Source organism: Phocoena sinus, chromosome 13 (assembly GCF_008692025.1).
Source record: "Phocoena sinus isolate mPhoSin1 chromosome 13, mPhoSin1.pri, whole genome shotgun sequence".
Lineage (NCBI taxonomy): Eukaryota > Metazoa > Chordata > Mammalia > Artiodactyla > Phocoenidae > Phocoena > Phocoena sinus.
The window spans coordinates 18,534,948-18,562,631 of record NC_045775.1 but is presented as its reverse complement, the minus strand read 5'-3'; the positions used below and the strand labels follow the sequence as shown (position 1 = coordinate 18,562,631).

General features: G+C 41.5%; 1 protein-coding gene across 3 annotated transcripts in view; it reads right to left on the bottom strand.

Moving 5' to 3' along the window:
• The window catches only part of UBXN2A (UBX domain protein 2A), a 42,107-nt gene extending 16,528 nt beyond the window's left edge, over positions 1–25,579 (bottom strand). For all 3 annotated transcript variants that reach the window (XR_004352733.1, XM_032652420.1, XM_032652418.1), the window contains exons 1-3: positions 25,364–25,579; positions 6,852–6,906; positions 2,268–2,406 (exon numbers count right to left, since the gene is read on the bottom strand). Coding sequence is in view for 2 of the 3 variants with exons in the window: in XM_032652420.1 (XP_032508311.1) it covers positions 2,268–2,406; positions 6,852–6,892 (180 nt within the window). In the remaining variant the exon portion in view is untranslated. The remainder of the gene's footprint in view (positions 1–2,267; positions 2,407–6,851; positions 6,907–25,363) is intronic.
• Positions 25,580–27,684: the final 2,105 nt, after the last annotated feature.

The following is a 27,684-nucleotide window of genomic DNA, read 5'->3' as shown; positions in this document are numbered from 1 at the left end:
ATGCTGCGGAGCGGGTGGGCCCGTGAGCCGTGGCTGCTGGGCCTGCGTGTCCGGAGCCTGCGCTCCGCAACGGGAGAGGCCACAACAGTGAGAGGCCCGCGTATCGCAAAAAAAAAAAATAATAATAAAAATAAATAAATAAAAGGCAAATTAGAGTAAAGGGATCTCTTTAATGTCTGACTTCGAAAAGCCAGCTAGATTCTCATAATTGCTGCTGCCTTCAGTCTGCTGTGATATGACATTTTGATTGAAGTACATTAAAAAAAAAAAAAAAAAAAAAAAATCAAGCCTCAAACAGATACGTAGTTGCAAAAAGCATTTTAATAGCTTTTCCAAGATACTACATCAAAATGTAGTAAGCAGTAGTATCTCAAAAGTTAGTTGAGGGCTTCCCTGGTGGCACAGTGGTTGAGAGACCACCTGCTGATGCAGGGGACACGGGTTCGTGCCCCGGTCTGGGAAGATCCCACATGCCGCGGAGCGGCTAGGCCCGTAAGCCATGGCCGCTGGGCCTGCGCGTCTGGAGCCTGTGCTCCGCAACGGGAGAGCCCACAACAGTGAGAGGCCCACGTATTGCAAAAAAAAAAAAAAAAAAAGTTAGTTGAAAATATCACATGGTAACACATATGTAGAATCTAAAAAATTGATACAAGTGAATATATTTACAAAACAGAAACAGACTCATAGATATAGAAAACAAACTTATGGCTACTGAAGGGGAAAGGTGGGGTGAGGGATAAATTAGGAGTTTGGGATTAACAGATAAACACTACTACATATAAAATAGATAAACAACAAGGGCCTCCTGCATAGCACAGGGAACGTATATTCACTAACTCGTAATAACCTATAATGAAAAAGAATATATATTACACATATTTTATATTATATATATCATATATATATTTTATATACATTATATATATTATATATATATTATATATGTATAAAAAGACTGAATCACTTTACTGTACATCTGAAACTAACACAACTTTTTTCTTTTTTTGGCCACGCTGCATGGCTTGTGGGATCTTAGCTCCCAGCGAGGGACTGAACCTGTGCCCTCAGCAGGGAAAGTTCAGAGTCCTAACTACTGGACAGCCAGGGAATTTCCTAACACAACATTTTAAATCAACTGTACTTCAATTTAAAAAAAAAAAGTTGAGGGACTTCCCTGGTGGCACAGTGGTTAAGAATCCGCCTACCAATGCAGGGGACACAGGTTCGATCCCTGGTCTGGGAAGATCCCACATGCCGCGGAGTAACTAAGCCCGTGTGCCACAACTACAGAGCCTGCACTCTAGAGCCTGCAAGCCGCAGCTACTGAGCCCATGTGCCACAACTACTGAAGACTGCGTGCCTAGAGCCTGTGCTCCGCAACAAGAGAAGCTATCGCAATGAGAAGTATGCACACTGCAACGAAGAGTAGCCCCCGCTCGCCGTAACTAGAGAAAGCCCACGTGCAACAACGAAGACCCAACGCAACCAAAAATAAATAAATAAATAAAAAATAAATGTATTCAAAAAAAAAAAAGTTAGTTGAGAATCTGAACATGGAATCTGAAACTTAAAGGTACATTTATTAATATGACAATAATCGTATCAGAAATATCTTTTAAGTTTTGGGAAGCTGTCAAGTGCACGATGGCAGATTATATCAAAATTCTTACTTTCACGTAAAAAAGTTGATAAAATCATATCTTATCATTTGCAACAAATACTGTAAGTTGTTTCCCTTGAAGTGTCAGACTTACTTCATACATTTTGAGAAAATGTCTGCAGAATATCCAAGACTGAATAACTAGTTGTCTGTAAATCACTTTCATGTAAAAACAGTACACCATGAAAAAGCAGTGTTCAGCTTGTATCTCAAGCAATGGTACTTTTCCTTAAGATACTTCTGTATTTTGTAGAAATGTTTTACATACACTTCATATTTTATCACATAGAATATTTGTAAGATGTGTATTAAAGAGTTGGGATTTAATGAAATGTGTAAATTTTACTGCTTCATCAAGGAAATTTTTAATTGAAACGAGTGTTTTTTCCCCCTGCAAGTTCAAGGAAAGAATACAGTGTACAGAGTAGTGTCACTACCTCAATTCCTCCTAAGGTGCCAGTTTTGCCTACCATTGCTTTTGCAGTATCAGTGCAAACTCAACACAGTGAAAAAAATAGTATCTTACTATTATTATGAAAACAGTTTTGACCTCTAAAGGGCCATATTTTGAGAAGCACTGGGAAAGAAAAAATTTATGGACACTTACCTGTTTCTTTTGTTCAGTGGGAGACGAACATTTGGCACCAACCTTCTGAGCTTCCTCAAAAAGGCTGTCAACAAAATATTCACAATTTGTTTGTTGATTATCACTAAGAGGTTGGTGGTCAGATCCTGTTTCACAAACCCTATACACACACACAAAAAAGAAAAATAAGCACTATTAACCACTAATTCTCTAAAAATTTACACAAATTGTTCTAGTTAAAGGATCTAGAGCTGACATGCTACCTCCACGCCTGCAGTTGAGACTCTCTTCTGAATTAACATAGTAGATATGTGGCCTCGGGAAGTCATTAACACTTGTGGTCCAGAGCAGGGTTTTCTCAACTTCAGTCCATTGATATTTGGGGAGGGTTAATTCTTTGTTGGGCAGGCTGTCCCGTACACCGTAGGAAGTTTAGCAGCACCTGTGGCCATTAACCACTAGACGCCAGTAGCAATGGACATCCCCCAACCCCCCAGTGTTATAATAATAAAAAACATCTTTAGACAATGCCAGATGGCCTCTGGGGGTGGGATGGGCAAAACTGCACCAGGTTGAAAACCACTGGTCCAGAGTAAAAAAACAACGTGTTCTTTGTAAGCCTCTCAAAATGGCTTTAAAGGGGGTTACTATGTACTTTTTGGTAACACAAAGCACTCTTGAAACTAAAGGTGGTAAGGTGTGAGGAACAGTCATAATCATAGTTTTGCTCCTTTGCACACTTCAGAATGAAATTTCCCACTTAAGACTTTCATCTGTAGTGGTTTAACACTCTACTGGGTTATTTTTTTTCCTTTCTTTCTTTTTAAATTGAGGTACAACTGACATACAACATTATTTTAGTTTCAGATATACAACATAATAATTCAATGCTTGTATGTACTGAAAAATAATCACCACAATGTCTAGTTAATTGTTAACATCCATCACCATGCATAGTTACAGAATTTTTTCCTTGTGATGAGAACTTTCAAGATTTACTCTCTTGGCAACTTTCAGATATGCAGTACAGTGTTATTAACTAAAGTCTCCATGATGTACATTATATCCCATGACTTATTTATTCTATAACTGGAAGTTTGTACCTTTTGACCACCTTCCTCCATTTTGCCCACCCCATCTACTGTTTTTGTATGTGTGTTTATATTTTGTCATATAAGAAATATTACCTAAGAGTTTGTTTGATAAAAGGATGGTTTCTGGTTGATCTTTTCTAAAGTCACATAGAAAATTCATAAATGTACTGAGAGATAATTTCTCAGATTTCTCAGATAATAATCAACACTTTTATAGTGCTTACACTGTGCCAGGATCTGCAAGGCAGATATTTTTATCCACATTTTATAGATAAGGAAAATGAGTCACAAAGAGGTTAAGTTACATGTTAGAGATTACACAGCTAGTAAGTGGCAGAAACAGAATTCAAACCCTGTTAATCTGTCTTCCAAGTCTATGCTCCTAGCCATGATACATTATAAAGCCTCTCTTAATAGCTAATATTTATTAAGCATTTATTAATACATGTTAGGAACTTTTCTAAGCGCTTTCAATGTGTTTAACTCTTTCAATCTTCACAGTGACCTAAAAGGCACGTATTGGTTTGTTTGGTTTTTTTTTAACATCTTTATTGGAGTATAATTGCTTTACAATGGTGTGTTAGTTTCTGCTTTATAACAAAGTGAATCAGTTATACATATACATATGTTCCCATATCTCTTCCCTCTTGCATCTCCCTCCCTCCCACCCTCCCTAGCACATATGGTTTTTATCCTCATTTACTAGGTAAAGAAAAAGCTTAAGCAATTTGCCAAAGATCACAAAGCTATTGGTAGGCAGAGCTGGAAACTGAACTCAGGCTTCTAATGCCCCTACTCTTTTTCAATTTATTTATTATTTATTATTTATTTTTGGCTGCATTGGGTCTTCGTTGCTGAGCACGGGCTTTCTCTAGTTGCGGCGAGTGGGGGCTACTCTCCGTTGTGGTGCACAGGCTTCTCATTGCGGTGGCTTCTCTTGCTGCAGAGCATGGGCTCTAGGCTCGCGGGCTTCAGTGGCTGCGGCATGCGGGCTCGGTAGCTGTGGCTCGCGGGCTCTAGAGCACAGACTCAGTAGTTGTGGTGCACGGGCTTAGTTGCTCCTCGGCATGTGGGATCTTCCTGGACCAGGACTCGAACCTGTGTCCCCTGCATTGGCAGGCAGATTCTTAACCACTGTGCCACCAGGGAATTCCCTATTATTATTTTAAAATGTTATTTATTTTATTTTTGGCTGCACTGGGTCTTCGTTGTTGCATGCAGGCTTTCTCTAGTTGCAGCGAGTGGGTGCTACTCTTTGTTGTGGTGCACAGGCTTCTCACTGTGGTGGCTTCTCTTGTTGCGGAGCACAAGCTCTAGGCGTGTGGGCTTCAGTAGCTGTGGCGCTTGGGCTCAGTAGCTGTGGCTCATAGGCTCTAGAGCGCAGGCTCAGTAGTTGTGGCGCACAGGCTTAGCTGCTCTGTGGCACGTGGGATCTTCCCGGACCAGGGATCAAACCCCTGTCCCCTTGCATTGGCAGGTGGATTCTTAACCACTGTGCCACCAGGGAAGTCCCTGAATTGTATACTTTAAATGGATGAGTTATATGGTATGTGAATTACGTCTCCACAAAACTCTTAGAAGTCCTAAGTTAATCTTACTCTTTAAAATCAGTCATTCAGGGCTTCCCTGGTGGCTCAGTGGTTAAGAATCTGCCTGCCAATGCAGAAGACATGGGTTTGAGCCCTGGTCTGGGAAGATCCCATATGCTGTGGAGCAACTAAGCCCGGGCGCCACAACTACTGAGCCTGCACTCTAGAGCCTGTGAGCCACGACTACTGAAGCCCACACATGTAGAGCCCGTGCTCTGCAACAAGAGAAGCTACCACAATGAGAAGCCTGAGCACCGCAACAACGAGTAGCCCCCGCTCACTGCAACTAGAGAAAGTCCACGCGCAGCAATGAAGACGCAACACAGCCAAAAATTAATAAACAAAAAACTTTTAAAAAATTAGTCATTCAACTGGGGCTTCTGTGGTGGCCCAGTGGTTAAAACTCCGTGCTTCCACTGCAGTGGGTACGGGTTGGATCCCTGGTTGGGAAAGTTCTGCAAGCCACAAGGTGCGGCAAAAATAAATAAGTAAGCAAGCCATTCAACTTATTTCTCTGTAGAAAAGAGTTAACATAGCAGGCTTAACTGCTGCTATCCTTTTTACTTTTCTCATGACAGTATGGAATTTAATATGTGCCTAGTCCCCAGTATAAACCCTAGGCTCATCTCCAATGAACTTCCCTGGTAGACAACATCTCACACGTGCTATATAACTTATTACTGGAGGAATTAAGTGTGTGTCCTGGTGGCTCCACTGGGCAAGGACTCTTAGAAGCTTATGCCTGGTTTCCCCTGGACTTCACCCTCTTGCAAAGTATCTTTTCGTTGCAATAAAGCTTAGTCATTAGTATGACTATTGGCTGAATCCTGTGAATCCTCTAAGCAAATCATCACATCTGGAGGCAGTCTTAGGGGCTCCTGACATAACCTCACAATTATATAGTTAGTATCAGATATTTATATAAAACAGTAAGTACTCTAGTGAAAAAATAATAAATAGTATTTGTTCGGTATAGAAAGTGTTCACAAAGTATTTGTAAATACTTACCTGTCTCCTTAAATGGACCATGAATGAAAGATATTTACCTTTTCAAGTATTTAAAACAAAGAACATAATACAAAAATAAATATTCCACTTCAGAGAAGTGAGAATAAAGAATTTTGTATTAATAAGGACAGAGTTTGCATCTACCATTTATTGGGTGCCTGCTATATGCTAATACGATGCTCAGTGCTTTAAATTGGCTATCTCATTCTTATAAAAACCAGGTACCTATGTACACCTCCTCCTTTTTATTTCTTTTTTTTTTTTTTTTTTTTTTTTTGCGGTACACAAGCTTCTCACCGTTGTGGCCTCTCCTGCCACGGAGCACAGGCTCCGGATGCGCAGGTTCAGCGGCCATGGCTCACGGGCCCAGCCACTCCGCAGCATGTGGGATCTTCCCAGACCGGGGCACGAACCCGTGTCCCCTGCAACGGCAGGCAGACTCTCAACCACTGGGCCACCAGGGAAGCCCAACCTCCTTTTTAGATGAGATATTGAAGCTCAAAGAATCTACCTAGGTTGCTCAAATGCCAGAGAAGTAGTGTTAAGACAGAGATGGGATTCAAACCTAGGTTTATCTGATTCCAAAGCCCTTATATTTCCACTATGACTTCAAGATAGTATAACACAAGAGGCTAATGAAGTAATAAATAGTTACTTTAATTTTCCTCTTAAATAACAGAAAGAATATGTGGGCACAGAGAAATTTAACACTTAAAAAAATTAATCACAATAAGATTTATAACTTGACTAAAATCCATTTAATGCAGCTCTGGAAAAAAAAACTTTAAAGTACATTACTATTAGGTATTTAACAGACAATCATAATGAAAACTTACTAAGTCAGTGAAATGTAAAAACAGAGAAAGACAGTAACAAAGGCATTAATAACAAAGAAAATACATAAATTAACTCACCATTCTTCCTTTATACTTTCAAGATTATCTACTTCTTTCATTCTCTTTTGCCTTACTGTAAAAGTAAAAAGAAAAATAAGGTAAAGTTCTTAATACAGTATTTTAAATAAATTCATTCCAGCGTATGCAGTAAGATTCTTTACCATTAAGTTGTTATGTACTCCTAAAGTAGCACTAAAGGGGTCTTAAGAACAAGTGACCTAACTCAAAGCTGTCACTTTCACTTAAAGTAAAGCAATAAAAAGTAAATTTTGGGTTCAGATAATCTGACAAAAGAAAGATTTCATAAAAGTTATGATGAGGGCAATTCCCTGGAGGTCTAGTGGTTAGGACTCTGTGCTTTTACTACCAAGGGCCCATGTTCAATCACTGGTTGGGAAACTAAGATCCTGCAAGTGCTCGTGGCCAAAAAAAAAAAAAAAAAAAAAAAATTTATGATGAAAAATAATGTATGCTTTGGTTTAATAACAAACAAAAGTGAATGTAAACATTTCACTCAATCTCCAATAGTAACAAAATATCAAATCAATATAAACTCATTCTTTTTTTCCAATGTAGATGATTTTTATTGTCAATATTTCTTTAAAACATCTTTATTAGAGTATAATTGCTTTACAATGGTATGTTAGTTTCTGCTTTATAACTAAGAGTATCAGTTATACATATACATATGTCCCCATATCTCTTCCCTCTTGCATCTCCCTCCCTCCCACCCTCCCTATCCCACCCCTCTAGATGATCACAAAGCACAGAGCTGATCTCCCTCTGCTATGCGGCTGTTTCCCACTAGCTATCTATTTTACATTTGGTAGTGTATATATGTCCATGCCACTCTCTCACTTTGTCCCAGCTTACCCTTCCTCCTCCCCATATCCTCAAGTCCATTCTCTAGTAGGTCTGCAGAGTCTGTCATACAGAGTGAAGTAAGTCAGAAAGAGACAAACAAATACCGTATGCTAACACATATATATGGAATCTAAAAAAAAAACAGAAAAAAAAAAAAGACCAAAAAATGGTCAGAAGAACCTAGGGGCAAAACAGGAATAAAATAGAGCTCCTCCACAACAAGAGGAGCCACCTCAATGAGAAGCCCACGCACAGCAACAAAGACCCAACGCAGCCAAAAATAAATTAATCAATTTTTTTAAAAATGGAGAGAAGAGTGAAAAGTTATTTTTGGGGGGGTAAAAAACTGGATTATTTTCTCTTTCCCAAACTTTCTGCAATACTCTTGCCCTTACAGCAAAAATAATATAAGAAATAAGGAAACGAATGTTTAAAAGAGTCCAAGCCATCTGCCCTTTGAGAGGTCCTGGAAGCAATGACAGACTAGAAGCAATAAGCATACCAAAAGCCTACATCTTGGCTTCTAAATATAATTTTCCAAGAAAAGGAATCATGGCTCCTTAGAGAAAAGGCTGATTCCAGGGCTGGGACAGAGAAAGAACAAATGAGCCTGAAATATCTTGCACCAGAAAGTAAGATGGTGCTCACTGAATGATGAAGACATATCAAAAGGACACTGAAGCCACCTGAAGGGGTTCCCACTGGACAAGTCTGGGAAATGGAACATCAAAGTAAATAATGATACTAATGGATTATAACTCACTGAATAAAACAAAAACCCATGAGGAGTCCATACTATTAGATCTTTAAAAAATCAGGAAAAGATGGACTTGTAAATAAATTCAACAGTCATATGGAATCACCATTACCAAGATAAATTCCAGATATATCCAAGATCTAAAATTTAAAAATTGAACCTGAGGGTGATGTCAGCAAAATGAAAGAATAGGCAGCTCCAAGCTCCTGTCCCCACAGAAACATTGAAAAACAAGCAGAAACTATTAGAACCAACTTAGAACTCTGGAAAGTAGTCAAAGGTTTACAGCTATCAAGCAAATGATGAATCAAGAAAAATACAACTTAAAAACAGCAGGGAAAACAAACCAATTCAAAACTGGGCAAAGGATGTGAACAGATATTTCTCCAAAGAAGAAATATGAGTAGACAATAAGCACATGAACAGGGTGCTCAACATCACTAGTCACAATGAGATACCACTTTATACACATGAGAATAGCTATTATTTAATAAAACAAAAATAATAAGTGCTGACAGGGATGTGGAGAAATTAGAACACCGGAATATTGCTGGTGGAAATGTAAAACGGTACAGCTGCTGTAGAAAAGGATTTGGTGGTTGAGGCATTATTCACAATAGCCAAGAAGTGGAAATAATCCAGATGTCCATCAACAGATGAATGTCTGAACAAAATGTGGTATATACATATAATGGAATATTAATTAGCCGTAAAAAGGAATGAAGTTTTGATACATACTACAACACGAATAAACCTTGAATATATTAAGTGAATTAAGTCAAACACAAAAGGACAAATATTGCATGATTCTAGTTACATTGATATTTCATACAAAGCAAATTCATAGAGATAGAGAAGTAAAATAGAGGTTTTTAGGGACTGGGAGAAGAGAGGAATGTGGAATTACTGCATAATGGGCACAGAGTTTCTGTTTCGGACCATGAAGAAGTCTTGGAAATGGACAGTGGTAATGGTTACACACCATTGTGAATATTATTAATGCTGCTGAATTGTACACTTAAAATTGGTTAAGATGGCAAATTTTATGTTTTATATGTATGTATTTTACCACAATAAAAAAAACTTTAAAAAAGGCAAACTTTTTTTTTTTTTTTTTGTGGTAGGCGGGTCTCTCACTGTTGTGGCCTCTCCCGTTGTGGAGCACAGGCTCCGGACGCGCAGGCTCAGCGGCCATGGCTCACCGGCCCAGCCGCTCCGCGGCATGTGGGATCTTCCCAGACCGGGGCACGAACCCGTGTCCCCTGCATCGGCAGGTGGACTCTCAACCACTGCGCCACCAGGGAAGCCCAAGGCAAACTTTTTAATTATTAAAGAAAACATGGTAAACTTCCCTATAACCTGGAAGAGAAGACAACTTTCCTATAACTCCAATCCACAAGCAATAAGGGAAAAGACTGATACATTTAACTATGTAAGAATAAAAAATTAAAAAAAAAATTCCTACAAAGTAAAAACACAGATGACAAACAAAAATAAACAAAGGGAACTGGCATTACAACTAAAAGGTTAATATAGGGCTTCCCTGGTGGCGCAGTGGTTGAGAGTCTGCCTGCCGATGCAGGGGATACAGGTTCGTGCCCCGGTCCGGGAGGATCCCACATGCCGCGGAGCGGCTGGGCCCGTGAGCCATGGCCGCTGGGCCTGCGCGTCTGGAGCCTGTGCTCCGCGGCGGGAGAGGCCGCATTGGTGAGAGGCCCGCATACCGCAAAAAAAAAAAAAAAAAAAAAAAAAAAAAAAAAAAAAAGGTTAATATGTAAAGAACTGATACAGAGAAGAAAAAGGCCAACAATCAAAAGGCAACAAATATGAACAGAGACGTCTCAGAAAGAGAGAAGCAAATGGCCCTAAAATATGTGAAAAGATGTCAGTCTCACTTACAATGAAATAAATGCAATTGAAACTATATTATGATACCATTTCTCACCGATCAGACTGGCAAAAACTTACAAGTCTTGCAACACATTTTGTTGCTGAGAGTGTGGGGAAACAGCCTCAAACATTTTCAGTGGGAATGCAAAATGGCACATATCCGGGTAAGGGAAATGTGGCATTACCTAGTCACCTATGCATATGACAAAGAATCTCTCCTTGACCAAACTGTAGTTAGGCTCCTCTGAGGCATCTTCTCAAGGAGGCATGACTTTGGGCTTCCATTTCTGTTCCTGTAGAGCCCAATTTTAGCAAGAATCCTGGTAAGCAGCTTTACCCAGAATCCCTCTACCCTTGATACCTGATCAAATTCCTCACTCCGCACTCCCCCGCCAACCCGCCATGATACTGATCACCCTGGTCTGCCTTCAGCAAGAATCTTGTAGTTCAGTTTAGCAAGAATCCCCCCTTACCTTTGAGGTTTCTCTTAGTAATTTTCCATCCACTGACCTCTACCTTGCTCTTTGACTATAAATCCCCACTTGTCCATCTTGTTTTAAAATTATTTTATTTATTTATTTATTTTTTGGCTGCGTTGGGTCTTCATTGCTGTGCGTGGGATTTCTCTAGTTGTGGCGAGCGGGGGCCACTCTTCGTTGCGGTGTGTGGGCTTCTCATTGTGGTGGCTTCTCTTGTTGCAGAGCACAGGCTCTAGGCGCACAGGCTCAGTAGTTGTGGCACACAGGCTTAGCTGCTCTGTGGCACGTGGGATCTTCCTGGACCCGGGCTCAAACCCATGTCCCCTGCATTGGCAGGCAGATTCTTTTTTTGTGTGTGTGTGGTACGCGGGCCTCTCACTGTTGTGGCCTCTCCCGTTGCAGAGCACAGGCTCCGGACGCGCAGGCTCAGTGGCCATGGCTCACGGGCCTAGCTGTTCTGCAGCATGTGGGATCCTCCCGGACCGGGGCATGAACCTGTGTCCCCTGCATCGGCAGGCGGACTCTCAACCACTGCGCCACCAGGGAAGCCCAGCAGACGGATTCTTAACCACTGCACCACCAGGGAAGCCCCTGTCCATGTTATATTCATAATCGAGTCCAGTTCCACACTGAGGTCTCTTTTCCCCTATCACAATAGTTCCTGAACATAATCTTGTTTTACTGATTTAACTGCTGTCCAGCTCTGTTTCTTCTTTGACATGTATATCTAGAAATCCCATTATCTAAAAATCCATCCCAATGATACTTTAGCAAAAATATAAAAAGGTGAATACACTACACTATTCACTGTAGTATTATTTACAGCATTGATTGTAACAGCAAAGCCTGTAAAAAGCCTCAACTTGTCCATTAATAGGACTTCTTTTTTTTTTTTTTTTTTGCGGTACGCAGGCCTCTCACTGCCGCGGCCTCCCCGGCCGCGGAGCACAGGCTCTGGACGCGCAGGCCCAGCGGCCACGGCCAACGGGCCCAGCTGCTCCGCGGCATGCGGGATCCTCCCGGACCGGGGCACGAACCCACGTCCCCTTCATCGGCAGGCGGACTCCCAACCACTGCGCCACCAGGGAAGCCCCTAATAGGGACTTCTTGAATAAACTATGGTAAATCCACACAGTGGGATGTGCTGTTAAGTGAAAAAAGCAAAATGGAGAAAAATATGTATGATATGGTACTGTTTATCTAAGAAAGAGGTGAACATGAATATATTTGTTTACATTAGGAAAAAATGAAAAAGTAAACCAAAAAATAAATAATAAGGTTACTTATAAAGTGGGAGAGAGTGCACTGGGTGAAGGGAGTAAGGGCAGAAGCTGGATTTCTCTGAATGTATCTTGTTTTTTAGATCAACTTTGGACCCATGTAAATATTTTATGTACTTATAAAACAAAGTTAAACTTTAAAAAAGCAATCCCTAAAAACTGAAAGTAAAAATGAAACGAATCAACTGAACTGACAGAGAGGAATTATTTCACGTAAATTTAAAACATGGTAATTTTACCATCCTAGTGGGATGAACCCAAAGAGGAAAAATGAAGTTTCTAGTAGTCATATTATTAGCAATAATATATTAGTACTGTTTATATGAAAAGTATGGTATAAAGATAAAGCAGTGGGTCTCAACCAGGAGGCAATAGTGCCCCTAAGAAGATATCTGGTAATGGCCGGAGGCATTTTTGGGCTGTCACCAACAACTGAGGTGGAGGGTGCTACTGGTATCTAGTAGATGAGGTTAGGGATGCTGCTGAAAATCCTACAATGCACAAGACAGCCCCCACAAGAAAGTATTGCCCAAAATGTTAATAGTGTTGAAGTTGAGAGACGCTGAGATAAAGCAAAGAATTAATTATGATCTGTCCCTAAAAACCAAGATTTTTTTTCAGAGTAAGAGTAAAGAGATAGAAATATAAAAAAGAAGCCAAGCAAAAATCCTGTAATCCTATATTTTAAATCAGAAACATCATTATGAACATCATCATTTCTCTTAAGAAAATACATAGTAGCTCTGTCCACTGAAAAGGCCAAAAAGGAATAAGCAATCAGACAACAATGAGCACAGCACACCTACCGCCCAGATTTGTGGTCTCCAAATACTATTTCCCACCAAAAGGAATCAGTTTCTTAGAGAAATGGCTGTCTCCAGGTCTGGGGCAAGAAATATGCACTTTATGCCTTGTATTGACATCTTGGATTAACGTCAAAAGGAATCAGAAGTTGGGAATTCCCTGGCAGTCCAGAGGTTAGGACTCGATGCTTTCACTGCAGGGGCCTGGGTTCGATCCCTGGTCAGGGAACTAGGATCTCCCAGGCCGCGAGGCACAGCCAGAAAAAACAAAACAAAATGAAAAAAAGGATTCAGAAGTCAGTTTGAAAAGGCTACCATTGGTGAAAGATGGGACTGAAAAACAGCTACATGAATTGAAACACATCAAGTACAAGTTCATATTGATACTCATTAAAACAGAAACTCATTCACTGGTCATCTTTCCAGAACAGTAGGGTACCAACTTATTTTGAAAACTGGCAAATAAGGGAAAGAATCAAGTAGTCATCCTGCCTTTCCTGTATGAACTAACTCAGAGTAATCAAAGAGTTAATAAAAGAAGTTTCCTTTATAAATGAATTCAGCTAAATGAAGGTTTATAGAATTAGAGTATCTCCCATTTGCAACCCCTAATGCAAACAGACCTAGGCAATGATATCAATGGCTGCTAACATCACACAAAGAAAACAGACATAAATATATGCCTCATTGTGAAAGCTCAAATCACCACGTGTGAAGCCTTCTTTCTAAAAATGAAACTGAATCCATTCAAGCCTCTAGGTCTAAACATCAGATTACAGGAAATATAGGGCACAGAGGAACATGATCAGATGACATCACAGGGACACAATCAACAAAATCCAGAACTCGGGAAATTCTTCAGGAGAAATGATCCATTTTCAATATATATATTACCAGGGAGAAAAAAGAAGTAATCTTTTTAAATATTTAAGAGATATATCAATTAATTACAACATATGGACCATATTTATGTTATTATTTAAAGAAACTAAATGGAAAAAAGCTATGAATCAGGAACATTTGAACACTGGATGGATATTTGATGATATGTGGAGTAATTGTTAATTTTAAAGGTGTGACAATGGGATTGTAGCTTTTTAATAAATTTATTTTTTTGTATATATTTTTATTTTTGCCTGCGTTGGGTCTTTGTTGCTGCGCACAAGCTTTCTCTAGTTGCAGTGAGCAGGGGCTCCTCTTCGTTGCGGTGTGTGGGCTTCTCATTGCGGTAGCTTCTCTTGTTGCGGAGCACGAGCTCTAGGCACGCGCGGGCTTCAGTAGTTGTGGCATGTGGGCTCAGTAGTTGTGGCTCGCAGGCTCTAGAGTGCACACTCAACAGTTGTGGCACACGGGTTTAGTTGCTCCGCGGCATGTGGGTTCTTCCCGGGCCAGGGCTTGAACCCATGTCCCCTGCATTAGCAGGTGAATTCTTAACCACTGACCCACCAGGCAAATCCCCTGTAGCTTTTTAAAGTACCTGTTTTAGGGACTTCCCTGGCAGTCGAGTGGTTAAGACTCCGTGCTTCCACTGCAGGAGGCACGGGCTCGATCCCTGGTCAGGGAACTAAGATCCTGAATGCTGTGTGGTGAGGTCAAAGGTAAATAAATAAAGTATTTGTTTTAGCTACATACTGAAATATCTAGATGAAATCCAATAACTAGAATTTGCTGCAAAATAATCAAGTGGAGTGAGAAGTGGAGGGAGTATAATTGAAACCAAAATGGCTATGACTTGATAATTAGTGAAGCTGGGTAATGAGTATACATGGGAGTTTACTATTCTCCACATTTTTATATATGTTTGAAATTTTCATAATAAAAATTGGGATAAAAGAACTATCTTAAAAATATATACATGTAGAGTTGTACAATGTCATTTCATTAGCTTCTTAAAAGACAGTACTTTTGCTCTATCAGTAATGTGAAGTGGGGAAAAGTACTATGAACTCATATTTAAAGTGATGAACATGAGAAATAGATTGATCATGTTTAGGATAAAGATACATCTGTTTTAAGACAATCAAAGAGCTCATAAGACATCTGGTTGACTCACAGCTTGAAGGCAATGTGGGCACAGAGAGAAATTTTAGCAGCACATGGATGTGCAATGTGAAGTCAAACACAGACAATAGTTATAAACTGCCTATTGCACAATTAAAGTTATCACTTGTCAACATTCAAGGTAGGAAAAATCAGATCTGTTCTATGTAACCTGGAATGTCTGGTTATTAAAGGAAAACACAACCAAACTGATTATAGAGAGAAAAGTACAATGCTTTAGTAAACCTATATAGTTATAATTTGTAACTAGACTTTTAAGTCACCCAAACAAGATTACAATTACTTTTTATATGTGCTTAAAACAAACAGTTAAGAGAATGTTACTATTAGGTCACGATAGACTGTTTATGATAATCAAGGTCCCAGAGTCTACTCTACAGATTTAAAACTAAAGAAAAACACTTTTGGACTTCCCTGGCAGTCCAGTGGTTATGACTCCACACTTCCAATGCAGGGGGAGCAGGTTCGATCCCTGATCAGGGAACTAAAATCCCATATGCCGTGCGGTACGGCCAAAATAAAAGAAAAATAAAGAAAAACACTTTACCAAAAAGAAGATATAATCAAGCTAGACATCTCCAGAAAGCATTAAAAATATTTCAACTCTCAAACAGACTGTATCAAATATGTTTCTTAAATTCTCTCTGGAGAATATGTATATAAAAAAGCAAATACCTCTATTTAAAAATATAAGTATTAAAAAATGTAAGTATTAAGCATATTTAAAGAGGGCAGACCTGCTCAGTAATAGCCACTGAAGATCCACCAGATCCATTTCAAAGCAATGAGAAACAGAAAATGGGCACTAGAAGTAGTAGCATACTGCTCCCACTTAAAAGTCTCCAAAGTATCTGGAGGTGGATTTAATCTGGGTAACTGAGGATCCAGCAGCAGCCTTTCACCAGATAACATCAGTCTGAATGATCGTAGGTCCTGACTTCCATTCCAGTTTCCTGCTGTTAATGGAACTGGGCTCATAACCACAGCCAATTTGGCTGGAACACTAATTCCCACTTAGCATCTGTTTTGCTAGGAATGAAAGTAGGATAGTAGAGTCTGCTCTGGAAAATATCACTGAAAACTGTTTTAAATGCTTCTATTGTCTTCATTACGAATTGAACATAAACTGTTAGTGAATTTATTTCTTAGCCTTTTTGTAACAAAAGTGTGAGCAATTCTCAAAGACAAGGAGAAACTGAAAGGAAGGAAAAATGAGGAAATGCAATGAGGCAGAGGAGTCAGTACCCAACATAAGGTGGGGGAGGGCACCTTCAGCAGCACCCCCAACAAGAACTTCACAGGCTGCCTTTTAGCCTTTCAGCTAGCTTTTGGGTAGGAGTTACTAGAACCATATCCGAGAAGATGGCATCCAACAATCAAGGCAAATTGGATGTCTTTATTGTCTCAAGTGGGTATTTTGTATTTCTAAAGACTTCTTAATCCCTCCTGTACTGCTCTTCAAAATTATTCCCTAGACTTAAAAAATGAAAACAGGGCTTCCCTGGTGGCGCAGTGGTTGAGAGTCCGCCTGCCAATGCAGGGGACACGGGTTCGTGCCCCGGTCCGGGAAGATCCCACATGCCGCGGAGCGGCTGGGCCCGTGAGCCACGGCCGCTGAGCCTGCCCGTCCGGAGCCTGTGCTCCGCAACGGGATAAAGAAAACAGACTATTATTTCATCCAAAGAATTTTACTCAATATTTATTAAATGTAAGGCACTGGATTAAGCTTTAGATTTACAAAGTATCAATAATAAATCAGAGAAGGGGGGAGATATTTTTTTAAATATCAAAAATGTATAACATCTGAAATGGGTTACACAATTAGATAAACTGTATGCTTTAAAAATGCAACCATTAAAGCTGATTGTTAAATATAAGACACAGCACTGTCAATGTCCTTTTGAGTTTGCAAGTGCTTATTACATTTATTAGATAAATATAATTATGTCATCTCTGGGCCAAGGATAAATCTGAGGTCAAAAGGGAAAAAAATAGTGTATATATTTGTTTCTGGTATGGAAAAAACTTAGCTAAAGCCATTAAAAGAATGTGAAAAGGAAAAAGGGATAAGCATTGTCGACTTAAAAAAACGCACAATGTTAGAGTTTGTCTTTTTTTTTTTTTTTTTTTTTTTGCGGTACACGGGCCTCTCCCGTTGCAGAGCACAGGTTCCGGACGCGCAGGCTCAGCGGCCATGGCTCACGGGCCCAGCCGCTCCACGGCATGTGGGATCTTCTCAGACCCGGGCAGGAACCCGCGTCCCCTGCATCGGCAGGTGGACTCTCAACCACTGCGCCACCAGGGAAGCCCGAGAGCTTTGAGTTAAGTTTTATTTGGGGCAAAATAAGGACGGCAGCCCAGGAGACAGCATCCCAGGTAGCTCTGAGAAACTGCTCCAAAGAGGTAGGGGGGGAATGTCAGTATATATGTGATTTTGGTGAAGGGGGAGTATATGCAATCCAGCACAGACTTTTTTACGGAAGGTTTCTGCTAGTCACGAAGGTTAGATGTCACCATGAAGGATTTTAGTGTTTTTCTAGATATTAGGAGATAACAAGAATTGGGCTCATAAAATCAGCTCCTGAAAATATCTAACTATCTGAAGACCTGTTCTGCCAGTTTTTCCTGGAGCACAGAGTGCCTCATTTCTGGTCTCTACCCTGAACTCCTTTCAGGGGGCGTTGAAAATCAGCAGCTGCAGCAGCACATGATTTAATCCTTGTAGAGGTAGATGGCAAGTGCCAATGGAAAATGCCAATTTGTAGCTGACAGCATAATCCAGCTAAAACAGTTATCTATCCTAACAGCAATACAAAACGCAATGTTCAAAATTAATAACTCAAAACACATACTGTTCAGAAATACGGCTGTAAATTACATAAGAAACAGCTATGAGTTCAAAGCAGTTGTCTTTAGGGAAACGGAGAGGGAGCACTTTTAGTTTTAAGTCTTCTGACACTACATATTTGCCTTTTAAACTATATATTGTTTTGATTTTTAAAAAATTTAAAAACCAGAAAACCAACTGAAAGTATATTCAGAAAGCCAGAATTTCATGGTTTTCTCCTAAGACCTTGTCCTTCAAATCTCATATTTCTAAAACTATTTAATTGCTTCACTTTAAGAATTACTTCCTTTTTGGGAATTCCCTGGCAGTCCAGTGGTTAGGACTCGGCACTTTCACTGATGTGGGCCCAGGTTCAATCCCTGGTCAGGGAACTAAGATCCCACAAGCCGCACGGTGCGGCCAAAAAAATAAAAATAAAAAATAGGGGCTTCCCTGGTGGCACAGTGGTTGGGAGTCCATCTGCCGATGCAGGGGACGTGGGTTTGTGCCCCGGTCCAGGAGGATCCTGCATGCCGCGGAGCGGCTGGGCCCGTGGGCCATGTCCGCTGGGCCTGCGCGTCTGGAGCCTGTGCTCCATGACGGGAGAGGCCACGGCAGTGTGAGGCCCGCGTACAGCAAAAAAAAAAAAAAAAAAAAAAAAAAAAAAAAAAAAAAATCACTGCCCTTTCAAACACACACAGAAGAATAGAAAAATATGAACACCCATCCCAACTATTCAGATTTCAAAAGCTTTTTTTTTGTTTTTTAAGGTTGCACCTCGATGCATGTGGGATCTTATTTTCCCAGACCAGGGATGGAGCCTGTGCCCCCTGCATTGGGAACTCAGAGTCTTAACCACTGATCTCCAGGGAAGTCCCAGATTTCAGAAAAGTTTATCTTTTGACTTATTTGCTTCTTTTTTATTTAAGAACCAGTAATAGTGAAATACTACTTCATTTAAAAATATTACATAGTATGTCAAATATGTGTATCTTACTGCGAATTAATTATACCTAAATAAAGTTGTTTAAAATATTAAAAATGGGGCTTCCCTGGTGGCGCAGTGGTTGAGAGTCCGCCTGCCGATGCAGGGGACACGGGTTCGTGCCCCAGTCTGTGGGAGGATCCCACATGCCGCGGAGCGGCTAGGCCCGTGAGCCATGGCCACTGAGCCTGCGTGTCCAGAGCCTGTGCCCCACAACGGGAGAGGCCACAACAGTGAGAGGCCCGCGTACCGCAAAAAAAAAAAAAAAAAAAAAAAAAAAAAAATATATATATATATAAAATGTATATTTATTCAGCTCCTACTATATACCAGGCATGATTCTAGGTGGTGCTTGGGATACATACTGAATAAAATAGATCCCAGCCCCTGTGGACATTACATTCTGGTGGTGCTGTTTGCTTTTCAGTTGACAGTTTTCCAACATTATTTTCAACTACTCTAAAATAATCCTTTAGTTTAGATATGATCCTGACTGTCTCATAAACATAACATGTTCATTCCACTTCTTTGTTCACACTGTAACCACCCTTCTGATTTTGGACACAAGCAGCAGCAAGCAGTAGCAGGAAGCAAGATCTTAGTTCTGGGACAGGGAGTCCTAACCACTGGACCACAAGGGCCACCAGCTAGGGCCTGGGTCCCTGTTTCTTACCTGTCTTGTCAGGAAAGAATTCAGGCAAGGAGGCAAAAGGTAAAGAGAAAAGCAAAAAGTTTATTGGAAAAACAAAGTACATGCAGAAAGACGCATGGGCAAACTCAGAGAAGCGTCGCGCCCTCGGGAAGTTTAAATCCTTTATAAGGGGGCAGTCTTCCAGGTCTTTGTCTTCTTTTGACCAATAGTAGTGTTGTGACCCCATGCCTAATTTGTTTCTGGACCCTCCCCTGCGTGCGCACGCACCCCTAAGTTAAGGTGGAGCCCACCGAGAAGGCCTCTGGGAGGAGATAGCAGGACTTACTATGGTCTGGCATCCCCTGCCTTTTTGACTCCATGAAGGCTTTTGCACATGCGTAATGTCTCCCTTGTCCCAAGGATGGGAAGTGTATGACCTCTTGATCCTTTAATAGGGTTTAGTCCCACTCTCTCCCTGCCATAAAAATGCCCAATGTCTGGTTATATACCCTATTCCTGTTGCTGGTTTTTATAACGAGGTGCAGATCTTGAAATATAGAGAGGAGTCTGGTCATAAATATGTAGTCCTGGAGCCCATTTGTCTCTTGCTTCAGGAAGTGTAAACAGGGGGCTGGTAATGAATATCCAGCTTGGAGCCCATCTTCTTCTCACCCCAGGAGGTGTGAACAGGAGGTCAGTTGTAAATGCCTAGCCTGGAGCCCATCTATCTCCAGCCTCACTTCTAGGCATTCAAATCTAAATTATCCTTCGAGTCCCAGCTCAAGATCTACTTCTACTGTAAAGGTGAAATAGTAAACCCTTATTAGTAATCCTCTCCTAAAGCATTTAGATTTCTGGCATTTAAATCATATTGTCTGATATTATTTACTATTGTTTCTTTTAGCTCTACTAGATCCAAGATCCTCGAAGACAGGTATCACAACTTACACATTTCCTGTTTCTTCCGTAGTGCTTAGCAAGTGCAAAACAAGGACTAGCCATCCTTAGAGTATCTCACTATGTTTCCTGTTAATAGGTTATTGTTCTCTAGCAAATTACTAATGTTTTTCATCATTTCGTAGTTATAAGCTACTGATAATTGTTTTTACTTGTTTCATGACAGCAAAAGAGAATGAAGAACAGACCCTGGATTCAAAGTATCCTGTACTGGAATACTGGCTACATCATTTTTTTTGTTTGTTTGTTTTTGCGGCTACATCATTTTTGAGCTTAAGTGTTGTTATTTAACTTCTCTAAGTCCTAGTTGCCTAACTTGTAACTTGGAAATAATTATCCTCCTAAGAAGGTTATTTCGAGAACAAAAGAAATACAATAATGAAAATACAATAATGTTACGCTCCCTTCTCTTTTCCCAGACCACAATCATAACCTCTGTTACAAGGACTTATGGTAAGAAAACACCTTCAGACTTAAGTCTCAAAAGTTTTAATTTGGGGACTTCCCTGGTGGTCCAGTGGTAAAGAATCTGCCTTCCAATGCAGGGGACGTGGGTTCAATCCCTTGTCAGGAAACTAAGGTCCCACATGCCGCGAGGCAACTAAGCCCACGTGCCACTACTGTGCTCGTGCATCTCAATGAGAGAGCCCACATGCCCTGGAGCCTGTGCGCCACAACCAGAGAGAGAAAACCTGCATGCCATAACTGGAGAGAAGCCCATGCGCTGCAACTAGAGAGAAACCTGAGCAGACCTGCGCTGTATCGAAAAGGATCCCGCATGCCTCAACAAAGAACCTGTGTGCCACAACTAAGACCTGACGCAGCCAAAAAAAAATTAAGGAAAATAAATAAAAAAAGAACAAAAAAAAATTTTTTTAATAATAATTTTTAAAAAGTTTTAATTTTGACATGGCTATGAAATTTTACTTTTGATTTCATTAATTAAACAACATTTGTATATTTACTGAACCTCCCACCACTGTGTATAAAGCACTGGTTTAGAACTAATGATAGGAGAGTCAATAGGACAGACACAGTATCTATCACCAGGGAGTTTACAGACTAACAAGGAAAAACATACTGAATGTTTATCCTTGGCATAGAATTATGAAGTAAAAACTCATTCTATAATGGACATAAAGTCACCATTATTTTAGGTATTTCCTACCATAAATCAGTAATATGGAAATGGACCATGTAAAATTTATATCTATTGAGTGTCTACAATCATCAGTCATGTGACACGAATGAACCTAAGTCGTCGTGTACTGTATGTAGAGAATAAAGAAGCCATCTGACAAATATCTTAGTTACCAGTATGAGGCTGGGCATCAGAATGGACTGATGAACAGAATTTCCTTCATTTTGCTTCAGTTTACTTCTAATCAGTACCACTACCATCTTACATTTGTACTGTACATCAGTTTACTCAACACCTTCTCAAATATTATCTCACTTACTCCCAACAACTGCAGTAATAAAATCAGTCAGGAACCAGAGTAGACTGAGCTTTTTGGAACATATCGATCAACTGAAACGAAAATTCAGTCAAAATAGATTTAGACTACTAAGAAATGTAGTCTTTTAAATGTATACATTAGAATTTGAAAGAAAAACTTGCATATTACAAATTTTACTTATTTTTATAAACATACACTATGGGCTATTTTCTTTAAGATTATGGATTTACATCAAGATATTATGCCACTAGGCCTGCTATGTAGAAGCTGAAGTTTCTCTTTAAAGAAACCATTGAAAAAAATAATAATAATAATAATAATAAAGAAACCATTGGATCACCTTTCAGTTACATCTTCTATGGAATAGGATTAGGCTTCCAAGAGCAAACTATGGGAGCATCAGATCAAACACTTTAAAAGACAGTTTATTTGTATATTTTGTGAATTCTAGTTTATTAACTATTATGTATACAACAAAAAAATGAAATCTTTTGGGAAGTTTCAGCTTATCTTAGCTGTAATTGCAGTAATGAAGAAAATACATTTTTGTTGTCTTCTAGAAAAAATTGTTAATAAGGGAGTTATATGCTCCCAAAGACCAAAGTGATAGTGACAAAAGTAATTTAAATGAGAAAATCCTAGAAGGTGAAACTTCTGCAGAAACTGTTAAGGTTGCTGAGTCAGCCATCCTCTTGACACCAAGATGTTTGCATTTCAGAATGGGCTCCATACTGAAATGTTATTTACCTTGCAAAACCCATCTCAAATACAATCTCAAAAAAACCTTCCATAATTCCTCCAAAAGGCATGAATATAGAATTGCTAACACAGCAAGGAGAGATCAGTTATGTACTCTTGGTGTTACTGAGTCCAAGCTCGCTCTGCTTGCCACACAACTGGCCAAAATCAGAGACGAGGTGCTGAGGCAAGGAACACGACTTTATTTGGAAAGCCGGAAGACCAAGAAGGTGGCAGATAAGTGTCTCTGAAAAACCATCTTCCAGGGGTGTGGATGCCAGTTTCTTTTATAGCACAGAGAGGGGGAGGAGATGAGGAAGTAAAGTAAAAAGGCCATAAGTTTTGCAAATATCCCCTGGAATGGCCAGCCTGGAGGAGGGGATATGTTAATTTCTTCTTTCTTGTGGCCATCCACAGGTGGAACAGGGTCCAGATGTTTCCCTGAACAAAGTCACTTTGGTTTAACCTTCAGGCAGAGGGGCAGGGTTCCCCCAGGCAGGGCGTTATGTATACACACTATCCTTTTAGTGAACAAAAGCAGCAGAAAGCAAAGGTTACAGAAACGGATCCAACATGGAGTCCAATTTGGCTCTTCCCTGTTACATTAGAATTTCCCCCACCATCACAGCCACAAACCTAGTCCCAGAGACCATCTCTGGGTGGTTTCCCCACATCCATTCTTGTCCCCATTCAATTCAGTGTCTACACAGGAGTCAGGGTGACCTTTTTGATTAAGATACAAATTTGACTGTGTGACTTCCTTGCTTAAAATCTTTCAGGGACCTTCCACTACTCTTCAAATAAGATCTAAATCCTTTGGATAACATGACAGGGGAGTTCACTGCAATGTCCTCTCACTACATTTGAGTGGTTTGAAAACTTCCCTATAAAAGTTTAAAGAAAGAAAAGAAAAAGCTGGTCCTAAATCCTTAACATTGTTTAAAAGGCCCCACATCATCTCTGGGGCCCTAACCACAGCCCCCTTTCGCTTTCCACACTCTTTCCAACTGCTCTTACCTTCAGTTCCCAAAACCTTCCCAAGCCTCTGTGGAACGGATTTCCTTTACCTGGACCTTTCTTCCCTCATTTGGGAGTCACCTTCACCTAATTCCTACTTACCCGTAATAACTTGAGTGCAAAGATTACTGTCCTAGGGAAACTTTAACTGATTTCTTCAGCTGGGATATGTACCCCAATTATACGCTCTCACAACACCCTACATTCTTCCTTTTTAGCTTCTAAGTAGACTGGCATTCACTTGTGTGGTTACTTGTGTCCTCCAATGACAATGTAAAGTCTTCAAAGGCAAAAACCTATAATGGTCACCATCATATCCCTAGTACTCAGCACACAACAGGTACTAAAAACACTCGGATGATAAACTAGGTAATTAACATTAAATATTAAGTAATTAAAGTATGCATGTAAAGTATTTACCACACGCAGGGCTAAGAGTCAGTGCTCAACGCGTTGTAGTTTTTGCCTTGCATCACTGTTTGTGTGCTTAATCACTCCCACCATCCTGCACACAATTCTTATTCATTTTTGGATTCCATCAGTGCCTCGCTCTAACTTCAGTGTTACACATACATGCTCAACATTCACTGGATTTAACTGCTTTTTAAATCAATATGACTCTCAGCATATTTACATAGAAGACACAACATCAACTTTTAAAGAGTTTCCCATTAAAACTAAAGTACCAATATAATTAAAAACCTTATCAACAGTCCAAAAACACACTTGAGCTATGACTATGAGTGAAGAAGCTGGTTTTCACGTCGCTTATACAATCTGTCACACTTTACAAATCCACATTGACATAAACACAAACGGTAAATTTCCTACATTTATTATTTTATTTTTTCTTACTTTTTTTTTTTTTTTTTTTTTTTTTTTTTGCGGTACGCGGGCCTCTCACTGTTGTGGCCTCTCCCGTTGCGGAGCACAGGCTCCGGACGCGCAGGCTCAGCGGCCCTGGCTCACGGGCCCAGCCGCTCCGCGGCACGTGGGATCTTCCCGGACCGGGGCACGAACCCGTGTCCCCTGCATCGGCAGGCGGACTCTCAACCACTGCGCCATCAGGGAAGCCCTATCATTACTTCTTTTAAATTTATTTTTTTGGTCGCCTTTCTGCATGCGGGATGTTAGTTCCCCCGACTAGGGGAGGCACCCGCGCCCCTGAAAGGGAAGCGCGGAATCTTAACCACTGGACCGCCAGGGAAGTCCCACCTGTCTTTATTTTCTGTGATCTCGAATAAGTACGAAGGAAGCAACGCTGGATGCCACACTAACGTTCGTCATTGCTAACAAGTAACAAACTGCAAATAAAAATCGGACACAGAAAAAAAGAAATTAAATATGAAAACAGAGACCATCTAGCCTACAAAAGTGAGTTGCGGGAGGCAGCTAATGAAGTTACCGAAGAAATGTCCACCCCAAACAGACATGCTCTGGATTTCTGTACTGCACTTCTGCATTTTGAGAATAGAGAACTCGAAGTTTCTGAGCGCTCGCAGAGAGAGAAAACCACCGTGGCGCTTTCCCGGAGTCCGCCGCTCGGGAAAGCAGCGCAGTAAGCGGGCCCAAAGCCGCGCCTCACCTGCGCTGACCAGGAGTCCCGCCCCGGCCGTCGCGCGACTGTGCCCTTTCGGGGTCACAGACGCGAGCAAACCGAGACAAAGACCGGGTGCGGCGACTCGGCCCGACCCAACGACCGCCACCGCCCCGCCCGGGAAACGCCCGCCCACCCCCGGCGGCCGGCGCAGCGGAGCGCCGCACGGCCCCAGTTAACTCACCTCCGGGCGCGGCCGCTGGAGGGGGCCCCGCCACGCCGTCGCCTCGCGGCCTCGTCCTCAATTTGCTCAGGGACCGCGGGCGCCGCCGCCCCTCACACTGGGAGCATTACTGTCCCCAGACCCCCTCAAGCTCGGTTGCCGCACCGCTGCGACCCTGCGCGCCTCCCTCGGACACTGCCGCCCGGCGCCGAGGACGCGCCGAGGCCGGCACTGCGCAGACCCGAGAGCGCGCGCGGGGCCGCGGGGGCGCGCGGGGGCGCGCGGGGGCGGGGCTGGCGGCGCCAGCCGCTTCGGGCCGCAGCGTTACCCGCGCGAATGGCGGCCGCCTCTCTCTTCCCGTGGGCGCTGCTGCTCCTTGCCTCCTCACCCGACGCGGAAAATGCAGAGAGCTACCCACCTGAGAACCCAGCATCAACTTACCTCCGTACGTCGTCAGCCGCTGATTGAATCCGTGGAGAGATTTACCTGCATTCTGACCATGTTGAACTTCACCTGAGACCTGTGATTCTGGAAAGCAAAGGTTAAAAAAAAAATTCTCCCATCCTTTCATGCCCCTGAAAGGGCTGACAGCAAGGAAGAAACCACCCTTCCCCACGTGGTTTAGATAAGACTCAGGGATGCCCCCTTGTTTACCTATGACAAGGTCAGACATAGACCCTCCAAATGCCCTTTTTTTTTTTTTTGCCTCATAAATGATTAGCTTTACTTATTGTTCTCACTGACCAATCTGGACAAAATACCAGCTACCTTGTTTTGACCAAACTTAAGCTTCTCTCCTTCCTCCAGGCTCCTAAACTTTGACCCACCCTCATCCTGATCCAGCGTACAAGCCCTCCTTCACCATCACTCCTGAAAAATAGGCTGACCTCCATGTAAACCACTCTGATCTGCCACGAGATCACTGCCACCTCCACCCACCCATTCCACTGTGCCCCACACCCAGTTCTTTGTAGCCTTTGTTCGCTCTCCCTATACAAGAAGGGCCATTTTCTGTCTGACCTTGGAGACAGTTGCAGACTTCACGGTCATAGCCTTGCCCTGTAGCGATGGTTGTTGCCTCATCCCCCAAACCCCATTGCAGTAGTTCCTTTTCCTCTTCTTGGAATAAACCTTTCCAATAAAGTCTCTCTTTATCTAAATCCAGGATTTTTTTTTTTTGACAATTGAACATTCTCCCCATTGTAATTGTCCTCCAGCCTTATTTCAGTAGTCTTCCCCCTCCCCCCAATAATCCTTTCAAATATAATCTCTATTTCATATTTGTTTTTACGTGACAGTTTTTTTTTTTACATAAATACTTGGGCAAAACATTTATTATTTTAAACTAAGGGACATTTGTTACAGCAGGAATATTCTACTGGGTTAGGCAGTTCAGTGAAAGGTGCATCCTTTGTTCCTTTGTTCCTCCCTCCCTCCCTTCCTTCCTATTTCTTTCTGTCTCTCTCTCTCTCCCTTTCTATTTCTCTCCCTATCTTTTTCTTCCTTTTTTCCTTTTTTTAAAAAAATAAATCTTGGAATATAATTGCTTCACAATACTGTGTTAGTTTCTGTTGCACAACAAAGGAAATCAGCCATATGCATACACATGTCCCCATATCGCCTCCCTTCCAGCCTCCCTATCCCACCCCTCTAGGTCATCGCACAGAGCCCATCTCCCTTTTACTTGATAGTTTTTAGTGCTGGAATTCAGATTGATACTGGGCCTCACCTACAGGCCCCTGCCATCCCCACACAGGTAAAGGCACCCTCTTCCTTATGAGAGCAATTCTGCGATCCCGTGGTGAGTTCAGCTTCAAACCAGTTCTCCAGAAATCTTGTCTGTTGAAGCCACTGGTAAGGAGTTACTTTGATTCCTTAGGGCAAAAAGACTTTTCTATGAATGGCCTTGATGTGAGGCCTCTTCTTTTTCCTGTTCTTTTATGTCCCAGGACCATTTGATAAAGAGAGGACTCTTCCCTGGTCAAAAATCAACTGACCCTAGATATGTTGGTTTATTTCTGGACTCAAAATTCTGTTCCATTTATCTATATATCTGTCCTTACACCAGTGCTGTTATCCAATGGGGGTTCTGCTGCTTGCCGCTTACAAAGTCAGTTACATACTCACAAATGTTGGTAGTGTAAGGAACGGCACCAAGAAACGGAGGAGAGCTTAAACAAGCTTTATTTGGGCCCGCTCCCGGGCGAGGTTCACTGGTCCGAGAGAAAGGGGCCAGAGAAGTCGCGCCCGGGCGAGGGTTTGGGCAGAATTTATAGGGGAAGAAGGGAAAGGGGTGTGGTGAATCCGGGAGGGCGCAGGTTATTCCTTATTTGGTTGTCTCT